General features: G+C 50.3%; 1 protein-coding gene across 4 annotated transcripts in view; it reads left to right on the top strand.

Moving 5' to 3' along the window:
* The window catches only part of ARHGAP45 (Rho GTPase activating protein 45), a 296,938-nt gene that overhangs the window by 128,230 nt on the left and 145,968 nt on the right, over positions 1-22,740 (top strand). For all 4 annotated transcript variants that reach the window (XM_085638862.1, XM_085638864.1, XM_085638863.1 and 1 more), the window contains one exon: positions 11,862-12,005. In XM_085638862.1, the coding sequence (XP_085494988.1) occupies positions 11,862-12,005 (144 nt within the window). The remainder of the gene's footprint in view (positions 1-11,861; positions 12,006-22,740) is intronic.

Genomic DNA, 22,740 nt, shown 5'->3' with positions numbered 1-22,740 from the left:
AACCACTGGGGGATTCTAGCACAACAGGGGAGTTGATGGGTGCCCTGAAGACTCTACCAAGAGAAGCAACAAGAAAGGGAGCGCAGGGGAAGTTAGCAAAAGAGTTGAGACATTGCAGATATAGGGCGATTGTAGCAAGGGAGACAAGAAGAAAGGTACCCCTGGTGGGCTCAGGCAAGGCAACCTAGTAGCAAGAAACCGGGGGAGCCCCCCGGTAAGACAAACAAGAAAGGAAACCGCGGGTGATTCTTGGAAGAGAGGGTAGCTGAGATGGACCTCTGAGGACTCCAGCTTGAGACGCACGTATAAATGGATTCCCGGTGACTCTATCAAGGGAAGCAAGAAGAAGCGGAACCCTGGGGAATTCTCACAACAAAGAGAAGTTGAGAGGGACCCCTGGTGACCCTAGAGAGAAACGCACAAATAAATTCACACTTTATAAAATGGATGGGAGAGTGAAACACTAGGGGGGCACCAGCAAGAGAAGGAAGATGAAAGGGAACGCTGGGTGTGTTGTAGCAGTGGGTGTTGCTGTGTTGTAGCAGTGGGTGTTGCTGTGTTGTAGCAGCTGGCGCTGCTGTGTAGTAGCAGCTGGCGCTGCTGTGTTGTAGCAGCGGGTGTTTCTGTGTTGTAGCAGCGGGTGTTGCTGTGTTGTAGCAGCGGGTGTTGCTGTGTTGTAGCAGCAGGTGTTGCTGTATGGTAGCAGCTGGTGTTGCTATGTGGTAGCTGCTGGGATTGCTGTGTTTTAGCAGTGGGTGTTGCTGTGTTGTAGCAGTGGGTGTTGCTGTGTGGTAGCAGCTGGTGTTGCTGTGTTGTAGCAGCAGGTGTTGCTGTATGGTAGCAGCTGGTGTTGCTGTGTTGAAGCAGTGATTGTTGCTGTGTTTTAGCAGTGGGTGTTGCTGTGTTGTAGCAGCGGGTGTTGCTGTGTGGTAGCAGCTGGTGTTGCTGTGTTGTAGCAGTGATTGTTGCTGTGTTGTAGCAGCGGGTGTAGCTGTGTGGTAGCAGCGGGTGATGCTGTGTGGTAGCAGTGGGTGTTGCTGTGTTGTAGCAGCTGGTATTGCTGTGTTGTAGCAGTGGGTGTTGCTGTGTTATAGCAGGGGGTGTTGCTGTGTTGAAACTGTGGATGTTGCTGTGTGGTAGGTGTGGTTGTTGCTGTGGTTTAGCAGTGGGTGTTGCTGTGTTGTAGCAGCGGGTGTTGCAGCAGCGGCTGTTGCTGTGTTGTAGCAGCAGGTTTTGCTGTATGGTAGCAGCTGGTGTTGCTATGTGGTAGCTTCTGGGATTGCTGTGTTTTAGCAGTGGGTGTTGCTGTGTTGTAGCAGCGGGTGTTGCTGTGTGGTAGCAGCGGGTGTTGCTGTGTGGTAGCAGTATGTGTTGCTGTGTGGTAGCAGGTGGTGTTGCTGTGTTGTAGCAGTGATTGTTGCTGTGTTGTAGCAGCGGGTGTAGCTGTGTTGTAGCAGCTGGTGATGCTGTGTTGTAGCAGCAGGTGATGCTGTGTTGTAGCAGCGGGTGTTGCTGTGTGGTAGCAGCGGGTGTTGCTGTGTGGTAGCAGTATGTGTTGCTGTGTGGTAGCAGGTGGTGTTGCTGTGTTGTAGCAGTGATTGTTGCTGTGTTGTAGCAGCGGGTGTAGCTGTGTTGTAGCAGCTGGTGATGCTGTGTTGTAGCAGCAGGTGATGCTGTGTTGTAGCAGCGGGTGTTGCTGTGTTGTAGCAGCGGGTGTTGCTGTGTTATAGCAGCGGGTGTTGCTGTGTTATAGCAGGGGGTGTTGCTGTGTTATAGCAGGGGGTGTTGCTGTGTTGAAACCGTGGATGTTGCTGTGTGGTAGGTGTGGTTGTTGCTGTGTTGTAGCAGCTGGTGTTGCTATGTGGTAGCTTCTGGGATTGCTGTGTTTTAGCAGTGGGTGTTGCTGTGTTGTAGCAGCGGGTGTTGCTGTGTGGTAGCAGCGGGTGTTGCTGTGTGGTAGCAGTATGTGTTGCTGTGTGGTAGCAGGTGGTGTTGCTGTGTTGTAGCAGTGATTGTTGCTGTGTTGTAGCAGCGGGTGTAGCTGTGTTGTAGCAGCTGGTGATGCTGTGTTGTAGCAGCGGGTGTTGCTGTGTTGTAGCAGTGGGTGATGCTGTGTTGTAGCAGCAGGTGTTGCTGTGTTGTAGCAGCTGGTGTTGCTGTGTTATAGCAGTGGGTGTTGCTGTGTTATAGCAGGGGGTGTTGCTGTGTTGAAACCGTGGATGTTGCTGTGTTGTAGCAGCGGGTGTTGCTGTGTTGTAGCAGCTGGTGTTGCTGTGTTATAGCAGTGGGTGTTGCTGTGTTATAGCAGGGGGTGTTGCTGTGTTGAAACCGTGGCTGTTGCCGTGTGGTAGGTGTGGTTGTTGCTGTGTTGTAGCAGTGGGTGTTGCTGTGTTATAGCAGGGGGTGTTGCTGTGTGGTAGGTGTGGTTGTTGCTGTGGTTTAGCAGTGGGTGTTGCTGTGTTGTAGCAGCGGGTGTTGCAGCAGCGGCTGTTGCTGTGTTGTAGCAGCAGGTTTTGCTGTATGGTAGCAGCTGGTGTTGCTATGTGGTAGCTTCTGGGATTGCTGTGTTTTAGCAGTGGGTGTTGCTGTGTTGTAGCAGCGGGTGTTGCTGTGTGGTAGCAGCGGGTGTTGCTGTGTGGTAGCAGTATGTGTTGCTGTGTGGTAGCAGGTGGTGTTGCTGTGTTGTAGCAGTGATTGTTGCTGTGTTGTAGCAGCGGGTGTAGCTGTGTTGTAGCAGCTGGTGATGCTGTGTTGTAGCAGCAGGTGATGCTGTGTTGTAGCAGCGGGTGTTGCTGTGTGGTAGCAGCGGGTGTTGCTGTGTGGTAGCAGTATGTGTTGCTGTGTGGTAGCAGGTGGTGTTGCTGTGTTGTAGCAGTGATTGTTGCTGTGTTGTAGCAGCGGGTGTAGCTGTGTTGTAGCAGCTGGTGATGCTGTGTTGTAGCAGCAGGTGATGCTGTGTTGTAGCAGCGGGTGTTGCTGTGTTGTAGCAGCGGGTGTTGCTGTGTTATAGCAGCGGGTGTTGCTGTGTTATAGCAGGGGGTGTTGCTGTGTTATAGCAGGGGGTGTTGCTGTGTTGAAACCGTGGATGTTGCTGTGTGGTAGGTGTGGTTGTTGCTGTGTTGTAGCAGCTGGTGTTGCTATGTGGTAGCTTCTGGGATTGCTGTGTTTTAGCAGTGGGTGTTGCTGTGTTGTAGCAGCGGGTGTTGCTGTGTGGTAGCAGCGGGTGTTGCTGTGTGGTAGCAGTATGTGTTGCTGTGTGGTAGCAGGTGGTGTTGCTGTGTTGTAGCAGTGATTGTTGCTGTGTTGTAGCAGCGGGTGTAGCTGTGTTGTAGCAGCTGGTGATGCTGTGTTGTAGCAGCGGGTGTTGCTGTGTTGTAGCAGTGGGTGATGCTGTGTTGTAGCAGCAGGTGTTGCTGTGTTGTAGCAGCTGGTGTTGCTGTGTTATAGCAGTGGGTGTTGCTGTGTTATAGCAGGGGGTGTTGCTGTGTTGAAACCGTGGATGTTGCTGTGTTGTAGCAGCGGGTGTTGCTGTGTTGTAGCAGCTGGTGTTGCTGTGTTATAGCAGTGGGTGTTGCTGTGTTATAGCAGGGGGTGTTGCTGTGTTGAAACCGTGGCTGTTGCCGTGTGGTAGGTGTGGTTGTTGCTGTGTTGTAGCAGTGGGTGTTGCTGTGTTATAGCAGGGGGTGTTGCTGTGTGGTAGGTGTGGTTGTTGCTGTGGTGTAGCAGTGGGTGTTGCTGCGTGGTAGCAGTGAGTGTGGACGTGCTGGTCCTACTGTATGTTGCTTGACTGCAGCAGTGCCCTCTGCTGCGTTGTAATGTCACGTTGCTGCAGCAGTGTGGCTTGCTGCAGTGTAACAGTGACGTTTCTGGGTTGTTTGTAGGTGACCGCAGAGGCTTGCAGCATAGCTGTAGGTGGGCCGTGCCACGCGCAGCCAGCAGGACTTTGCAGCCTGGGACTGCTTGTCTCTGTTTTCCTGTGGTGCCTGCGAGTTAAGACTTGCAGCAACATCGGGTTGTTGCCTTAAAGTCCGGCCTGCTCAGGGTGGCTTACATCACATGGGGTTCGGTGCTGCAACAAGCTGGGTGCCCAGGAGTGTGTCGGGGGTGGGGGAGGGCGTCCACAGAAGTGTAACCACAGAGGAAGGCTCCTGTACAATAACATCACTTCCTGTCAGTTATTTCCGTCAGCAGACTTCCTGTTTACCCGGCTGTGGTCTGGTGACAGTTGGTGCGAGACGTAAATACTCCATCGGTACCGGCTGCGACAGCAACCTTTACTAGTGCAGGCCCCAGGGGTGACACCCCCCCCCCCCCCTCCAAATAGTGGTATAGCCCAACCACTCTCTTGCCTCGTGGCCCATACTAGTACAGTGCATCATTCACCCCCGCTTCCCCCCCCCCCCCCCCCCCCCAGTAGAACAGGGCTGAGGTAATGAAGGGGCCGAACAGGCTCCATGCAGCACTGACACCCAGTGGACATGCAAAGTACAGCGCAGCTGAGGTCATCAAGGGACCAGACTGGCTCCTGTGCACCAGCGACACCCAGTGGAGAAGCAAAGTACAGCGCACCTGAGGTCATCAAGGGACCAGACAGGCTCCCATGCAACAGTGACACCCTGTGGACATGCACAGTACAGCAGCACTGAGGTCATCAAGGGACCAGACTGGCTCCTGTGCACCAGCGACACCCAGTGGAGAAGCAAAGTACAGCAGCACTGAGGTCATCAAGGGACCAGACAGGCTCCCGTGCAGCATTGACACCCAGTGGAGAAGCAAAGTACAGCGCAGCTGAGGTCATCAAGGGACCAGACTGGCTCCTGTGCACCAGTGACACCCAGTGGAGAAGCAAAGTACAGCGCAGCTGAGGTCATCAAGGGACCAGACTGGCTCCCGTGCAGCAGTGACACCCAGTGGAGAAGCAAAGTACAGCGCAGCTGAGGTCATCAAGGGACCAGACAGGCTCCCATGCAACAGTGACACCCTGTGGACATGCTCAGTACAGCAGCGCTGAGGTCATCAAGGGACCAGACAGGCTCCGGTCAGCAGTGACACCCAGTGGACAAGCAAAGTACAGCGCAGCTGAGGTCATCAAGGGACCAGACAGGCTCCCGTGCAGCAGTGACACCCTGTGGACATGCACAGTACAGCAGCACTGAGGTCAACAAGGGACCAGACTGGCTCCTGTGCCCCAGTGACACCCAGTGGAGAAGCAAAGTACAGCGCAGCTGAGGTCATCAAGGGACCAGACTGGCTCCCGTGCAGCAGTGACACCCAGTGGAGAAGCAAAGTACAGCGCAGCTGAGGTCATCAAGGGACCAGACCGGCTCCCATGCAGCAGTGACACCCAGTGGACATGCACAGTACAGCAGCGCTGAGGTCATCAAGGGACCAGACAGGCTCCCGTGCAGCATTGACACCCAGTGGAAAAGCAAAGTACAGCGCAGCTGAGGTCATCAAGGGACCAGACAGGCTCCCATGCAACAGTGACACCCTGTGGACATGCACAGTACAGCAGCACTGAGGTCATCAAGGGACCAGACTGGCTCCTGTGCACCAGCGACACCCAGTGGAGAAGCAAAGTACAGCAGCGCTGAGGTCATCAAGGGATCAGACAGGCTCCTGTGCAGCAGTGACACCTAGCGGACAAGCAAAGTACAGCGCATCTGAGGTCATCAAGGGACCAGACTGGCTCCTGTGCACCAGCGACACCCAGTGGAGAAGCAAAGTACAGCAGCGCTGAGGTCATCAAGGGATCAGACAGGCTCCTGTGCAGCACTGACACCCAGTGGACGAGCACAGTACATCGCAGCTGAGGTCATCAAGGGGCCAAAAAGGCTCCTGTGCAGCAGTGACACCCAGTGGATAGGCAAAGTACAGCGCAGCTGAGGTCATCAAGGGACCAGACAGCCTCCTGTGCACTAGTGACACCCAGTGGACAAGCAAAGTACAGCGCAGCTGAGGTCATCAAGGGACCGGACAGGCTCCTGTGCACCAGTGACACACAGTGGACAAGCAAAGTACAGCGAAGCTGAGGTCATCAAGGAACCAGACAGGCTCCCATGCAGCAGTGACACCCTGTGGACATGCACAGTACAGCAGCACTGAGGTCACCAAGGGACCAGACAGGCTCCCGTGCAGCAGTGACACCTAGCGGACAAGCAAAGTACAGCGCAGCTGAGGTCATCAAGGGACCAGACAGGCTCCCGTGCACCAGTGACACCCAGTGGACAAGCAAAGTACAGAACAGGTTAGAACATGGACAGGGAAGCTCGAGCAGCCCTTTCGGGGTTCCTTTTACAAGGGGAAGGGCAGGTCTTTTCAGAAACCAAAAAGATACAACTGGAATCTGCCACCCACCAGTGGGCCTGGAGGCCATTTTCTTGAAGTTCGAATCCAACTGGTGCAAATGGGGGGCCTCTTGTAAATTTCAGCACATATGCTCCATTTGGGGTGGGGGGGGGGACACCCAGCAGCAGGGTGAAGAGCAGCGAGGTGACAAGTAAGAGAAAAATAAGAAACACTAGTACAGACACAGGGGGTTGGTGGTCAAAAAGAAGTGACTAGTTACCGGTTAGCCATGTCTCCCATTAACACACACCAGCTCAGGCGGCTAGCCAACAAACAGATGGCTTTGCGATACCGTTAGAGGGTGCCCTACCCTATGGCAGCGTAGAGCACCTAAAATTAGCGCTACAGCCCCGTGGGGTGGTGCACCAACAAATAGAGAAAGAAAAATCCCTAGGATGGATAGAGGGTCCCCTGCCTCTCCCGGTACCCAAGGGATTGGTGATGTCCCTCTTGGGGGTAGTTCCAAAGAAGGATGCGGGTCGGTTCAGACTCATTCATGGCTCTCCTTCCGTGAGGGTAAGTTGGTTAACGACAGGATCAGTGCAGAGGCATGTTCAGTGGGTTGCGGATGGCACCATCGACTTAGTGAGGGCCTAAGGCCAGGGAGTTCTCATGGCAAAAACCAACATTGAGTCCGTATTTCGTCTCCCCCGGTGCACCCGGTTAGCTTCCACCTGTTGGGTTTTCATTGGAAACTGTCAACTTACTTTGACAAAGCAATGCCTATGGGTTGTGCAGTGTCCTGCGCGTACTTTGAACAATTTAGCACCTTCCTGAAGTGGGCGTTACATCACCGGGACGCCACTGGGGGCAAAGTGCACTACCTCGATGACTTCCTGTTTGTAGGCCCCGTCAGGTCAGCAGATTGTGGTGACACCCTGGCTGCATTTCAAGAGTTGGCGGGGGAGTTGGGGGTACCATTAGCAGTGGAAAAAACAGTAGGTCCCACAACCAAACTCACATATTTGGGGATTGAACTAGACTCAGTCACAGGAAAATTCAGACTGCTCGATGAGAAGGTTAAGGAATTCATGGATGAAATAAAATTCTTGTGTGGCAAGGAGAAGGCAACCCTCCGCGAGCTACAGAGGCTGATTGGTAAGCTCAACTTTGCAGCCAGAGTCATCACCGCTGGCAGAGTCCTTGCTAGGCGTCCAACACAGCTAACAGCCGGGCTCACGCACAAACACCACCAAGTCAGGCTAGGGGCAGGTGTCAAGCGGGACCTGATCATGAGGGACACATTCCTAGCAGATTTTAACGGGCTCCTGATATGGAGAGAGGGCTGGGTGACAGCCAGGCAGATAGCCCTGTTCACGGACGCAGCAGGTAGCACAGGCTTTGGGGCAATCCTGGGTGACAAGTGGTGTGCGGGGCAATTGCCAGACAGCTGACATAAGCAGGACATCACCAGCAACATCACATTTCTGGAGTTGTTCCCCATTGTAGTGGCCCTGGCTGTCTGGAAGCGTAAAGTGAGGAACATGAAGCAGACGCTTTGGTCAGACAACAAAGGGGTGGTGCAGGCAATCAACAGAGGCTCAGCCAGGTGCCCTGACACACTGAGACTAATGCATCAATTGGTTAAATTACAGTTGGAGGGGAACATAGATCTGAAAGCACGCCATGTACCGGGGGTGGAGAATGCAATGGTTGATGTCCATTCACGAGCACAGATGAGCAGATTCAAGGAACTGGCACCAGGGGCAGAAAGATACATGGCCCCCTGCCCAGAGGATTTATGGGCCCTGGTGGGACGGACTTGTCAGGACTAGTGAACCAGGCCCTCACCCCTGAAGCCGTCAAGAGCTACAGGACATAGGCAGGAACAGTGATGCAAGTAGGTGAAACCAAGACACTGGGAGATGCAGGCGAGACAACGAGGGCTGTTGAGCGGTTCATACAGTGGGGATTCACAAACAGAAAGTCAATATCGTGGGCACAGGCCCATCTGTCAGCAATAGCACACTTCCCCAAGATAGTCCCAGGGCAGGTCCCCACTGCCTCTCCCTACATTAAAACAGCAATGAAGGGGTGAAAGCGCTCAGAGGGGGGGAAACAGACACCCGGCGACCCACAGACTTTACAAGGTTGACCCTGCTCATGGACACACTTGAAGAAATAGCAAGGGACACATATAAGGTAAATCTGTTTAAGGCGGCCTACGCAACCGCATTCTTTGGTGCATTTAGACTCCGCAAGCTCGTGGTCCCTGCAAAGACAGGCCCGGCGGTGCGATGCCTGCAAGCAGCTGACGTCAAACCTAGCAAAGCGGTACAAAAGGGGGTGGTGATGGACGGAGCATCAGAACCAATCAAACACTCACACCCAGTCAACAGATCTGGGTTTGATCCATCACCGTTCTTTAGCCCACTCTGCCACCCCAGTTCAGACATGGCCATATGCAAATCAGTCTGACCCTGTGCCTCATGGGAACAGTCCAGCCCGAACTGCCAAGCCATGCCTTCCCTGGACCGGAAACAAGCTTCCTAGGACCGGTTTCTGGCATTTCAGCCGTCTTCAGCCAGGCTTCCTTGAATCCAGTGGCAAAGTGAGCAAGGGACTCACGTCTGAGCATACCCTGCCAACTTATGGCGAACAAAGCGGTACAAAAGGGGGTGGTGATGGACGGAGCATCAGAACCAATCAAACACTGGATTCAAGCAAGCCTAGCTGAAGACGGCTAAAATGCCAGAAACCGGTCCTAGGAAGCTTGTTTCCGGTCCAGGGAAGGCATGGCTTGGCAGTTCGGGCTGGACTGTTCCCATGAGGCACAGGGTCAGACTGATTTGCATATGGCCATGTCTGAACTGGGGTGGCAGAGTGGGCTAAAGAACGGTGATGGATCAAACCCAGATCTGTTGACTGGGTGTGAGTTTTTGATTGGTTCTGATGCTCCGTCCATTACCACCCCCTTTTGTACCGCTTTGTTCGCCATAAGTTGGCAGGGTATGCTCAGACGTGAGTCCCTTGTTCACTTTGCAACTGGATTCAAGCAAGCCTGGCTGAAGACGGCTGAAATGCCAGAAACCGGTCCTAGGAAGCTTGTTTCCGGTCCAGGGAAGGCATGGCTTGGCAGTTCGGGCTGGACTGTTCCCATGAGGCACAGGGTCAGACTGATTTGCATATGGCCATGTCTGAACTGGGGTGGCAGAGTGGGCTAAAGAACGGTGATGGATCAAACCCAGATCTGTTGACTGGGTGTGAGTGTTTGATTGGTTCTGATGCTCCGTCCATCACCACCCCCTTTTGTACCGTCAAACCTAGCAAGGCAGAGGTTGACCTGCTACTGCAACGGTCAAAAACGGACCAGGCCAGCAAAGGGGCCGTTGTACAGCTACAGTGCATCAAGGACCCCAGATATTGTGCAGTCTGCTGGCTCCTAATCTACATGGCGTTACGAACAACAGGGGAAGGCCCACTTTTCAAACATAGAGATGGGAACATCTTAAGTAAACAGCGGTGATGCGCCAAGCCCTGAGTAGAGCGGGGCTCCCGCCGGCCACCTTAGGCTCGCATTCATTTAGGATTGAGGCTGCGACCTCGGTAGCCCAGCATGGGGTGACCGAGGCAGGGATCAAGGGTATCGGCAGGTGGCGGTCCAAAGCATACAGGACTTGCGTGAGACCCCAGCTGTTGTGTAAAGACTAAGCCACATTATGGCGGGGATGTGCGTGGATACAGCCTCAGGTATGTATGGCCGTCTGACATTGTGATTATTGCTTCAGCAGGAAAGCACCCACGACTGGTATGGGTGGCGGGCCATTCATTTGTATCCCGGATGCATTCATGGTGGCAGCGCGGAGGCCATAAGCAGAAGGGCAGGACAGTCAACACATGCGTCGAATGGTGGAGTCGCCCAGGGATGCGATGGAACCAACTGCCAGCAGCACTAAAGGAGTTACAGGCGGGTGCGGCATGGCATCCAGGCGTCTTGATAACACACCTGGGGGGAACGACCTCACCCAGCTGGGGAGGAAAGAGCTCCCCCAGGCCATCCAGACAGAATTAACAGAGTTGGCACGGCGCTTCGGTAGCACTACCATCATATGGTCCGAGTTGCTCAGCTGGCTGGTGTGGCGGCGGCCTAGTCATATAGGGCAGTTGAAAACTAAAGAAGGAAGAAAGCATCGAGGTAAGCAGGGTTTGTAAGATCAGAGGCCTGAAGAGCATCAGACGCAGCCTCAACAACCCAGGCCGCCCGGAGGTTTATGGGCAGGATGGGTTCACCTATCGGAGAAAGTAATGCAGGTATTTTGGGACAACCTGTGGGGCAGGATTGCATTAGCAGGCTGCAGGGGGGAGCAGCAGGAAGACGTTAGCCTCCCTGTCAGCGTGGCGGATAAGCAGGGGTACAATGGTTGGTTATGGAGGCACACCGGCAGGGCCGTGTGTAGTAGAAGTGCCACTCACTTTGGGATGCAGAAGAGCAGGGTGAGTAGGCCTGACAAAAGGGGGTAGAAAACTGAGTCCGCACTCAGCCCAGACCCCGCCAGACTAACAAGATAGAGAGTTGGGGCCTCACTCCAGGGACAGGCTACCCCCCCACACGCAAGGGTCGGGGAAACCAACAGAACACTTTTATGACCCCACAAGTGGCAAGAAATGAGATATGCCTGCAAAATAGCGGAACAACGAGCTGTCAGGGTGGTTTACAAATCTATAGTGTGCAAATGATTTATGACAAGCAATGTGTAACAGTTCGTTCGGGTGATTTTTGGCCAGGGTCATAGGATGACGACCAGGGTATTGTAAGCAAAGAGATGATTATTCGTCTAATGGTAACAACAATACAGCCAACATCGACCAGTAAAAACCACAACTTGTGTTGGCTGTTTATTAGATGTACATAGGTAAGAAGGTTGCATGCCATTTGGGAGTGGGCACAGTGCGGGCTTATTGCTCATAACTGCGCGGTGGACAGTTATAACCAGGAGATCCTTCGAAGCGCCCCCATTTGGATGCCTTTAATGGTAATAGTCCACAACTCTGGCTCAAAAGCTATTACTTTTAAGGTGGGCAGCTGTGCCAGGTGCGAGCGACGCCGATTGAAGCAGACGCCCATCGACTTTGTGCTCGATACTTGCTCCAGTCGTGCCTGATTCATAACACATTTAAATGATTGATGTTTCTTGCTCAACAGACCATGATTGTATATGTAGGTGAGTGAGTGCCCTGGCTGTGTTTGGAGGGGAGTGGTTTCTATATCTGCAGGTTGAATGACTGTCTTTTCTGATTATGTTGGCTGATGTGCTATGTGTGGGAGTAATTGTATGGTGTGGTACATTTTTCGTTTCATTGGCATTCTAGCTACATGTGTAGATGAGTGTGCACCTTGTAAGTGTATGTATTGCTTGTGGGGGTGCACCAGTTGTGTTTGCAGGTGAGCGGTTGTTTTCTTTCACTGACTGTGTCTGTATGCATTAAAGTTGTGTTTGCTGGTTGTTTAGGTGCGCTGCTGGGTTGCTCGCCTGCAGTGTATAACCTTTGTTCCTCACCCCTCTTTCTTGCAGAGAAGCTGGACTCACGGCGGCCAATGGCGCACGAGTGCCTGGGGGAGGCGCTGCGCATCCTGCGACAGGTCATCACCAAGTACCCTCTCCTCAACACCATGGAGACTCTGACAGCTGCGGGGACCCTGATCTCCAAGGTTAAAGGTCAGTCAAAGAACCACATCTTCTGCTCTCTCGTCTCCAGAAGCCACATTTAGTCCCCACTGTTGACTCCTGTGAGAGCGGAGCGCAGCATTTCAACACCTCAGTCTCAATGCGTAGGCTCCCTGGAGCAAGGGGACCTCTAGTGGCCTCTCCGGCATCACTGTGGATGGGGTCCCCCAAAACACACCACCCCCTGTTTTGTAATGCAACATTTATATTGTACTTACACCCCATGTGGGGCGCTGAATCATTCCCTACATGGGCAGCAAGCTACACCGCGCACGGTGTGTGGCTCGGAGGCGGTCTTTGTTTTTGATCCTATGTGAGAAGTGTTTCCATGTCATGCGTGATGACCACGAGGCACGGCTATCAAGTTATGGGGCGCAGTGTGGTGGGTAAAGTGAGTGAGAGAGAGTGGTGCACAGTTTATGGTTTCCAGTCATCTGGCAGCTCTCAGGGTTCGTTTTGAGATTTCTTAAGATCACAGTCTTCTTAGCAGGTTACTGCCCTTGGTTGTACACGTTGAGATTTTTTGTTTAAGGCCCTGACCAGGCACAGCTTGGACGGAGGAATGATGACAGGATCGTGTGGGATGGACTTTGAGAGATGTCAGAAAGGGTCAAAGTGTGTCGCTTGTTGGGACTGGCAGTGATGGTCTACATTAAAGTCCTCCCTTGGCCAGCGGCATGCGTCGGATCTTCCCAGTTATTCCACGCCGGTTCTGCTGGTGATAGTTGGTTTATTGCTGTGGACTGCTACTGGACTGAGTGACAGACCTGACCCGTACCAGGTCTGTCACATGTGAGCGTAGTAGGGTCAGGCAGTGCAAGGGAATGATCATGCAGCGTGTATGAGCTACAGTAGTAGGGTCAGGCAGTGCAAGGGAATGATCATGCAGCGTGTATGAGCTACAGTAGTAGGGTCAGGCAGTGCAAGGGAATGATCATGTAGCGTGTATGAGCTACAGTAGTAGGGTCAGGCAGTGCAAGGGAGTGATCATGCAGCCTGTATGAGCTACAGTAGTAGGGCCAGGCAGTGCAAGGGAATGATCATGCAGCCTGTATGAGCTACAGTAGTAGGGTCAGGCAGTGCAAGGGAATGATCATGCAGCGTGTATGAGCTACAGTAGTAGGGTCAGGCAGTGCAAGGGAATGATCATGCAGCGTGTATGAGCTACAGTAGTAGGGTCAGGCAGTGCAAGGGAATGATCATGTAGCGTGTATGAGCTACAGTAGTAGGGTCAGGCAGTGCAAGGGAATGATCATGCAGCCTGTATGAGCTACAGTAGTAGGGCCAGGCAGTGCAAGGGAATGATCATGCAGCCTGTATGAGCTACAGTAGTAGGGCCAGGCAGTGCAAGGGAATTCATGCAGCCTGTATGAGCTACAGTAGTAGGGTCAGGCAGTGCAAGGGAGTGATCATGCAGCCTGTATGAGCTACAGTAGTAGGGTCAGGCAGTGCAAGGGAATGATCATGCAGCGTGTATGAGCTACAGTAGTAGGGTCAGGCAGTGCAAGGGAATGATCATGCAGCCTGTATGAGCTACAGTAGTAGGGTCAGGCAGTGCAAGGGAATGATCATGCAGCGTGTATGAGCTACAGTAGTAGGGTCAGGCAGTGCAAGGGAATGATCATGCAGCGTGTATGAGCTACAGTAGTAGGGTCAGGCAGTGCAAGGGAATGATCATGTAGCGTGTATGAGCTACAGTAGTAGGGTCAGGCAGTGCAAGGGAATGATCATGCAGCCTGTATGAGCTACAGTAGTAGGGCCAGGCAGTGCAAGGGAATGATCATGCAGCCTGTATGAGCTACAGTAGTAGGGCCAGGCAGTGCAAGGGAATTCATGCAGCCTGTATGAGCTACAGTAGTAGGGTCAGGCAGTGCAAGGGAGTGATCATGCAGCCTGTATGAGCTACAGTAGTAGGGTCAGGCAGTGCAAGGGAATGATCATGCAGCGTGTATGAGCTACAGTAGTAGGGTCAGGCAGTGCAAGGGAATGATCATGCAGCCTGTATGAGCTACAGTAGTAGGGCCAGGCAGTGCAAGGGAATTCATGCAGCCTGTATGAGCTACAGTAGTAGGGTCAGGCAGTGCAAGGGAATGATCATGCAGCGTGTATGAGCTACAGTAGTAGAGTCAGGCAGTGCAAGGGAATGATCATGCAGCGTGTATGAGCTACAGTAGTAGGGTCAGGCAGTGCAAGGGAATGATCATGCAGCCTGTATGAGCTACAGTAGTAGGGTCAGGCAGTGCAAGGGAGTGATCATGTAGCGTGTATGAGCTACAGTAGTAGGGTCAGGCAGTGCAAGGGAATGATCATGCAGCCTGTATGAGCTACAGTAGTAGGGCCAGGCAGTGCAAGGGAATGATCATGCAGCCTGTATGAGCTACAGTAGTAGGGCCAGGCAGTGCAAGGGAATTCATGCAGCCTGTATGAGCTACAGTAGTAGGGTCAGGCAGTGCAAGGGAGTGATCATGCAGCCTGTATGAGCTACAGTAGTAGGGTCAGGCAGTGCAAGGGAATGATCATGCAGCGTGTATGAGCTACAGTAGTAGGGTCAGGCAGTGCAAGGGAATGATCATGCAGCCTGTATGAGCTACAGTAGTAGGGTGAGGCAGTGCAAGGGAATGATCATGCAGCGTGTATGAGCTACAGTAGTAGGGTCAGGCAGTGCAAGGGAATGATCATGCAGCGTGTATGAGCTACAGTAGTAGGGTCAGGCAGTGCAAGGGAATGATCATGTAGCGTGTATGAGCTACAGTAGTAGGGTCAGGCAGTGCAAGGGAATGATCATGCAGCCTGTATGAGCTACAGTAGTAGGGCCAGGCAGTGCAAGGGAATGATCATGCAGCCTGTATGAGCTACAGTAGTAGGGCCAGGCAGTGCAAGGGAATTCATGCAGCCTGTATGAGCTACAGTAGTAGGGTCAGGCAGTGCAAGGGAGTGATCATGCAGCCTGTATGAGCTACAGTAGTAGGGTCAGGCAGTGCAAGGGAATGATCATGCAGCGTGTATGAGCTACAGTAGTAGGGTCAGGCAGTGCAAGGGAGTGATCATGCAGCCTGTATGAGCTACAGTAGTAGGGTCAGGCAGTGCAAGGGAATTCATGCAGCCTGTATGAGCTACAGTAGTAGGGCCAGGCAGTGCAAGGGAATGATCATGCAGCGTGTATGAGCTACAGTAGTAGGGTCAGGCAGTGCAAGGGAGTGATCATGCAGCCTGTATGAGCTACAGTAGTAGGGTCAGGCAGTGCAAGGGAGTGATCATGCAGCGTGTATGAGCTACAGTAGTAGGGTCAGGCAGTGCAAGGGAGTGATCATGCAGCCTGTATGAGCTACAGTTGGCTGCCCAACAGCTGAGTATTATATTAGCACAGTGCGAGCCAGGATGGGTATATGCAAGTTGACGTGGCTACAAACGACCCAGGCTAGACGCGGGTCCGCCCTTCATACCCTTCACGCCTGGCGGTAGGCAGTAGTGTGCTGCTTGGGCTGTTCCACATTTGTGGACTGTAGCTTGTACGTGACGGTGAGGTTATCATTCCATGTTTTATTCCAGGGTTGCGGGATGATGTAATTATCTGTCAAAGAGCCATGTTTTTAACCCTCTCCTGAAGTGTATGCGCTCCTGGCTGCTTTGAATGTTGGCTGGTAGCGACTTCTGGAGAGTAGAGGCTTGTACTGAGAAAGCAGCGCATTTCACGGGTTTCCTATGGTAAGGTGGTGTGATGATAAGTGGTGCAAGCCTGGAGCGCAGCGTTCCGTTTTGCTTTTTTTTTTTTTTTTACTTGTAGGTGTAGAGGTCCTTTTCCCTGGGAGGCTCTGTGCACAATGGGGATGCCTTCAGAGCTGTAGGTGGAGGGGTTGCAGGACTGATTCAAGGGCTCTCTTGAGTAAAGGTAGAGAAGGAGTCTGGCTGCAGCATTCTGGAGTTGTATTTTGCATACGTTGAAAGTGGGTGTGTCTCGTAATAGCGGTTGTATAGACATACTTGGGGTTACAAATCTAAAGATGGCTTGTAACTATTGTTGGTACCAAGGTATGGGAAGATGCAATGCAGTATTTTCATTGTGTAGAAGGCGCTCTTTACGACCTTGCTGTTGTGGTGTCATGGAGAGGTCTGACTCCAAGGTCACCCCTAGGTTTCCTGTTGTGGTTGGGTTGGCCGCCTGTTCTTGTGGGCCATATGGCTGAAATGTGGTATTTTGGCCACTGGCCACCGTCTCATCCAGGGCCTGAGGAAAGATGATCCCTTGCCCCTGTCCTGGTGGAACTGGTTCCCCTAGCCAACTGCACCATTTGCAAGGCCATAACGACCAGCACCTCACTGACCAGCTCACCATCTGTGGGAAGCCAGCTCCTTATAGGATATACCAAAAAGAGGTATACTGTGCAAAGAGTCCAGGTATTCCATGATGAGTGGACGGGGCTTGCTCTAGCAATCATAAGGTGCTCTACTAGGGGGGGGGTGTGGTCGAGCAGCCTTAAGCTCATCAGCGAGGAGTGTTAGACATCTGTAAATACACACAGCAGTCAATAAATGATGCACACGTCTCAGTAAGGAGATCCACAACAATTTATAAAAATAACATATCTTTAGGCATCAAGATCATAAAAATCAGGTAAGTATTTTTAGGTTGAGCCTAGTGGCAGCACGCATGCACTGCTCGCTTTGCGAGGCATGCTATTAGGGTATGCACTGGTAGCCCCGCCCACTCTCCGCCCATATTTGTCATTGGCTTGTGTCATTGTCCTTCGTAAATGCAGGCTTCTGATTCGTAAATAGGCTTTATAGTCCCTCCTTGGTACTGCCTTGTCTGCATTTGTTACCACCCATAACGACAGGACCTTTTACTTGGCTTGATACACGGACTGCATTATAAGTGGGCGAGAACAATTTTGTTTGACAGTATTGGGGACAATGGCAGCCAAATTTCTTATGCCGCTCTGAATTGTATGCTGAGCACGGCAACCGCTTCAGGGACACCTTGCTCTGTTTGTTATTTTTTTTAACATTAATACTGAGCGCGGCGCCCACTTCAGGGACACAGTACTCTTTCATTAATTAAAAAAAAAAAATGTTTTAATGAGTGTGGCGCCCTCTTCAGGGACACCGCGCTCTGAGGTCGCATGCCATTAATAAGCAATTAATGCACACCCTAGGCCAGCGCGGTCTTGGGCTTGTACTGGTTGCAATTCTGGAAGGAATGTCTAAATGGCCATTTTCTACCCAATCGGACCTCCCTTTTACTAGTACGGAGTGTGCTGGCGTGAAGTTAAATTCCACATCCACCCACCTAGGAGTGAAAGGGGTTTTCGTGCATGTGACTAACAACTGTGTACCGGGCTTTGTGCAACCAGACAGCAGGGGATGGTGTTCAATCGTTCTACCGGCCAGCTCATGTAAAAGGCACCAGCAACGGCAGCCATTTCGTCCAGTTTGCAGCATTCGTTTTTACTGGTGCTTGGCAAATTTTCACACAAAGAACCGACACCTCGACCAGAGCTAGCACAGGATATCTTTTTTTGCACAAACAACATTTTCACACTTTTCATTAGTGCAAATATAAAAGCACTCAGACTGGCGGCATTTCAGAATTACTCAGAAGGAGCGCAAAATTTCACAGCAGTGGCGCAATTCATTTGATCTGGTGGCAAGATGTGTTTTTTCTCGAGTTTTATATAGCGCTAACTGGACCCGAAGGTATCAGAGCGCTTCACATAAACACCAGTTGCGTTAGAGATGGACACATTAATTTTAATAGGCATGGGGAGAGTAAGTGATTTGGCCAGAATTGCAAGATGTTGGGCGTCCCTGCCGAGACTCGAACCTGGTCCCTCAGCTTCGAGGTCGACCGCTCTAGCCGTTAGGCCACATCCCAGGCAGACATTGGCTGACACTTTTCGGTAAATTATACTCAGTGGTAGCTTCATAGCTTCAATGTAAGGAAATGAAGACTACATCTCCCAGAATGCACTGGTCTTTTGAATAAAAACCTCGGAACGGGACTATGGTACCCTCCCAGACTGGAGGAATCTCGCTTGCCCTGTTCAGTCACGCTTGAAGCTACCGACCGGGAGCCTGAAGTATTTTGGTATAGATATGTGCCTCAATTCACTTGACATGGGGGTAGCTTTGTTGGCAGTATGAAAAACGTTATGGCCATTTAATGACGACTGATACAATAGCCTAAAATCATGCTGTCTGTCACTTTATGTTTTTTTTCTATGTAACTTCAGTCACTTTTTCCATGTTTTAAAAGTTGAGAATTGACACTAGTCAGCAGTCATCTTTCTCCCTCATTTCTATTCTCCGTAGACAGGAATCTGCCACTTTGTTAATTTATATGGAGCATGCCTGCCAATGCATCCACATTAAATAGGAAAGTGATGTGCGGCTATTAAGGACACAGATATGCAAAGTTACTAAACATGGAATCCTGCAACTTCCCAAATGCTGATTTTAGCTTTTATGGGGGGGAAGTTTCCATACATAAAAGTGAACACATCAAGTAACAAGCATTTACAATGCAATGGTCTCGGCATTGGTAAAGTTAGAGCTATTGGCATTGCTCATGACATTATTTTTGTTTATGTTTTTGTTTGTAAAACATTTAAAGAAACGGCATTGTCATGAGCAATGCCAATAGCTCTAACTTTAACAATGCTGAGACCGTTGCATTGTAAATGCTTGTGTTCAAGTGAGAGGGCATTTCATTGGAGCAGGGGTTATGTTAGGAGGCAGCATTGTAAATTCTGCCACACTGCCAAACAAGCAACCAAGATGATGTTAATGAAAAATGTTCATTTCCCCAGCTCCTACGTTATGTGTTTAGAAAGTAAGTTGCCTAATTTAATTTAACTAGGTAATGTACTTTCTAGAAACAGTACGCAAAAGTCCAGGATATATGACTATACAAAGAGAGTTCCAACTGCCATAGGGAGCTTCAAGCAAATACTGCAGAAGGCAGTGCCCGGCTAATCCAGGCACTTAGATCTGAAATATTTAAAACCAAGCAACACAGCAAACTAATCGTGAGAAGGTACAAAGGCACAGAAGTCAGAATGCCAAAATACTTAGATCTTGCACTCTGATTGGAGATAAAAAACAATTTCTACGATTGAAGTTTGGACTATGTGATGTAGGGGAGGTGTCACAATTGTGGAGACACGAAAGACAAAACATAAACTGATGTTTTTGTTTTTATAAAAAAAAGAGTTCTTGCACATGTACTTTGCTGATGTCGGGCTGTCACACTACACAGGAAAAGGTTTTTTAATCCAAACATTTCGGGAAGCCAACATAGGAACCTGTGCTTCAGCAATTTTCATATGTTGTATTTCTCCAATTGATTTGTTCAAGGGAGAGGGCATTTAATTGGAGCAGGGGTCACGTTAGGAGGCAGCATTGTAAAATCTTCCAGACTGCAAAACAAGCAACGAAAATGATGTTTCTGAAAAATGTTAATTTATCCAGCACAACTAGGTAACGTACTTTCTAGAAACAGAACGTAAAAGTCCAGGATATATGACGTTAAGAAGCATCATTTATTTCTTCTCAGTCTGGCACAATTTGCAATGTTTTTGCTTACAAAGCCTCAGCAAGTGCCTAATTTATTTCTTGCTGCTTTCATTACACAATTAGCAGGAAAAGGAGAAGCGAGCAACAGGAGAAGGACAGTGAGAAAAAAGAAAAGTAAGGACAAGGGATAACGGAGGGGAGGGAAAGAGTAAAGATAGAGGGGAGGGGAGCGAATACTTACCCAAACAATTGTGTTGTCCACTTGGTGTTGCAGACGAAGTAACACCACACCAACAGCCTGCAGCGTTTCTGTTTCAGAAGTTGGTGGCTCCGGAAATCCTCACGCTGGCCGAATTTCAAAGCAAACCCCTCCCCTCCCAACTCGTCACCCTGTGATGACCTGGGGTGGTGAGAGGCTGCTGTAGTTCATTTACAAGCAGCCCCGGGAGTACAGGGCTGATACGGTACACACCCTGGGCTGCTTTAAAATGTGACGCTGCATCGCGTCATAGCTAGGAGGTCCCTGAGGACCCTAAGTACTGCAGACCTGGGCTGGCAGCATGTCAGCCGAAAGACTGCTTACGTTACAATGCTGCAACGGCCGCCATAATACTGGCACAAGCGCACTAGCGCATGTGCAATGAAAACCTGCCTGTCGTCCGTTTTGGGGAACGAAGTGCAGACTAGGCTGGTTAAGTAAGGCACTGAGTGAGTGCCTTTATTATAAGGCAACAAAGGTTGGCCATATATATAACTCTGTTTCATTTATTTTATACATACATTATGTGGTCTGCTCCACAATCTTCACTATTTCATCCACTATCTTTAAATCAGGATTTCCTGTCAATACTTTTTCCTGTATCTTTGGGTTGCTGGGTACAGCGGACCATTATCCCTAAATAAATGGCATTGTCATTTCTATTGGCATTAGCTTTTTTTTTGCATATGTGAGGACTAACCATGTTATGCAAGTGCAGGGCAGCCAACACACGCCATAAATGCCATTCTGCATAATAAACGTGGACAGTACCCAGATGGGGTCGTATGTACAGAGCGGTGCCTGATTTCCAACGACCAATCACACGATCACTGGGCTACATTTTATAGGGTTAAAGGGATATTCCTAAAGGGGAGAACAGTTACTCTTAAGTGTGCACCATCCCAAAACAGCAAGCAGTTTAATCACTTTTTTCATACTTTGTGCTAATAGCTCAAGGCAAGCAGAAATGGAGGCTTCGGAACTCGGCCACCAGATGCATCGAACAGACAGACTCTGTATCCCCTAAAGAACCAGAACCAGACATTGCGGCATTAAGAAAGCCATTTATGCTCATTAAATGGGGTTGTTAAGCCTGGGTGAATCCCACTATAGTACGTTAAGGAGAACAGACACTGGAAAATGAAGAATACGAGGCTATTAAAAAAGCACTGGTAAAGGTAACAGGTCTTGTTTTTATGTGCTGCCTAACCCATACGGCAGTAGCGCATTAAAGCGAGACAGACAGGAGAGAGTCAGCAGGAGTGGACAAACGGGGCTTTAGCTGTAGTTTAGTTGGAAGGTAGGAGCGGAGGCAGAGGGCTGCCACTAAATATCTTTAGGAGAGAGGTGACTAACGAGGCCGAGGAAAGACGTGATGAAGTCACAAACTAGGGGCAGAATTAAGCCGATGGATGCAAGGGGCGGACCTAACAAAAAAAAAAAATACGAAATGCCGAGTCGGTGCTCTGTCTCTCTGTCTCTGAGTCCTTGTCTTTTTTTTGCAGTTTTATATAAAGCGAACTCGACGCGATGGTATAGGAGCGCTTTACACGAGCAAAAGTTACATTACACGAGAACACATTTTTGTTAGGCTCGGGGAGAATAAGTGATTTGCCCAGAATCACGGGATGTTGAGCCGACGCCGAAACTCGAACCCGGTTTCCCAGATCCAAAGTCGGCAGCTTTGGCCTTAACGCCACATTCTGACTTAAGACTAATAGGGAATGACGACCAACTCGAACATTATGGACCAAAATATTCTCTTTGAACAGATGAGTTCTGCTATTTAAGCTCTGCGCTATATCCGGCTTTAAGATAGAAAAAGAACACGGGAGCTGGTAGAAAATTGTCTCTAGTTCAGACCAACGCCCGTAAGCATCTTGGTTCATGGAGGGGGCTCGAGCTGAGCGGCGGCAGACTGAAGTGCGAGGAGGATGATGGCGGCATCTGAAGAGAGGAGGAGCGCCCTGTGGGTCGGCCAGAGAGGACGAATGAGCTAACAAGCACACCACTGCCTTTCTCCGAGGCGAAGCAGAAATGCCTCGGAGAAACGCAGTGGCATTTTCGGATTCGGGGCGTGTTTTGCTTTTCTCTCCTCTTGCTATTGGCTGGAGGAGATAATTAGAAAAGTAACGAAAAAACACGCCCCCGAATCCGAAAAGGACGGGGCCTGTTCGGAGTGACAGACCTCTTCTCCAATGACTGGCCAGCATTCAAGAGGCCAGCCAATGGAGAACAGGGGAGAAGAGGGGCGGGTTCAAGCCCCTCTTCTCCAAGTCATTAAATCTCGCGAGCGAGACTGCGCAAACGCAGCCTTCGCTAGCCGAGACCTAAAAACACTGCAGGCATGGACAGGCTAGTTTATAGGTAGGTAAGGTAACAAGCTTTATTCGAATTCTATTTGAAAAAATCATAAAAGCACATAAAAAACATAGCATTTTAAAAGCAGGATTATTAAACAATTTGTCCTTCATAATATTATCGATTTTCTGCATTTTACAAAAACATTGATAAAATCCATATCCTAAACTCATTTTCTAAAAATTGCAGTGCTAAAAACGCAGGTCGACATCTTCTAAAACCGAACTTCTTTACAAGAGCTAATAACCCTTTTTTCCTTAGAGTATTGTAACATTTGCAGAAACGAACTGCATGGAGTGTCGTTTGCTCTGATCTATCATCGCAGGGGCATAATTGCATCACCCTATCCCAATAATTCGTATTTGGGAAACTGATTATGTGTAGTGTACGCAATCTGAATCTTGTCAACAGTGGTCTGTCATAGGTGCCTCTCACTAAAATAAGGTATGGTTGGATACTGTAGGTTGTTAACATCAGTTGATGATGCAGTACTGCGAGTTTGGAAATTTCTTCTGCTAGTCTGAGCGATTCAAACAAAGACATACCTTTGGCTTTCTGCTCTTTTCTTGAAATGGTACTCATTGCGCTTGGTTC

Source organism: Triturus cristatus, chromosome 12 (genome assembly GCF_964204655.1).
Source record: "Triturus cristatus chromosome 12, aTriCri1.1, whole genome shotgun sequence".
Lineage (NCBI taxonomy): Eukaryota > Metazoa > Chordata > Amphibia > Caudata > Salamandridae > Triturus > Triturus cristatus.
This window is presented reverse-complemented; position numbering and strand designations above follow the sequence as displayed.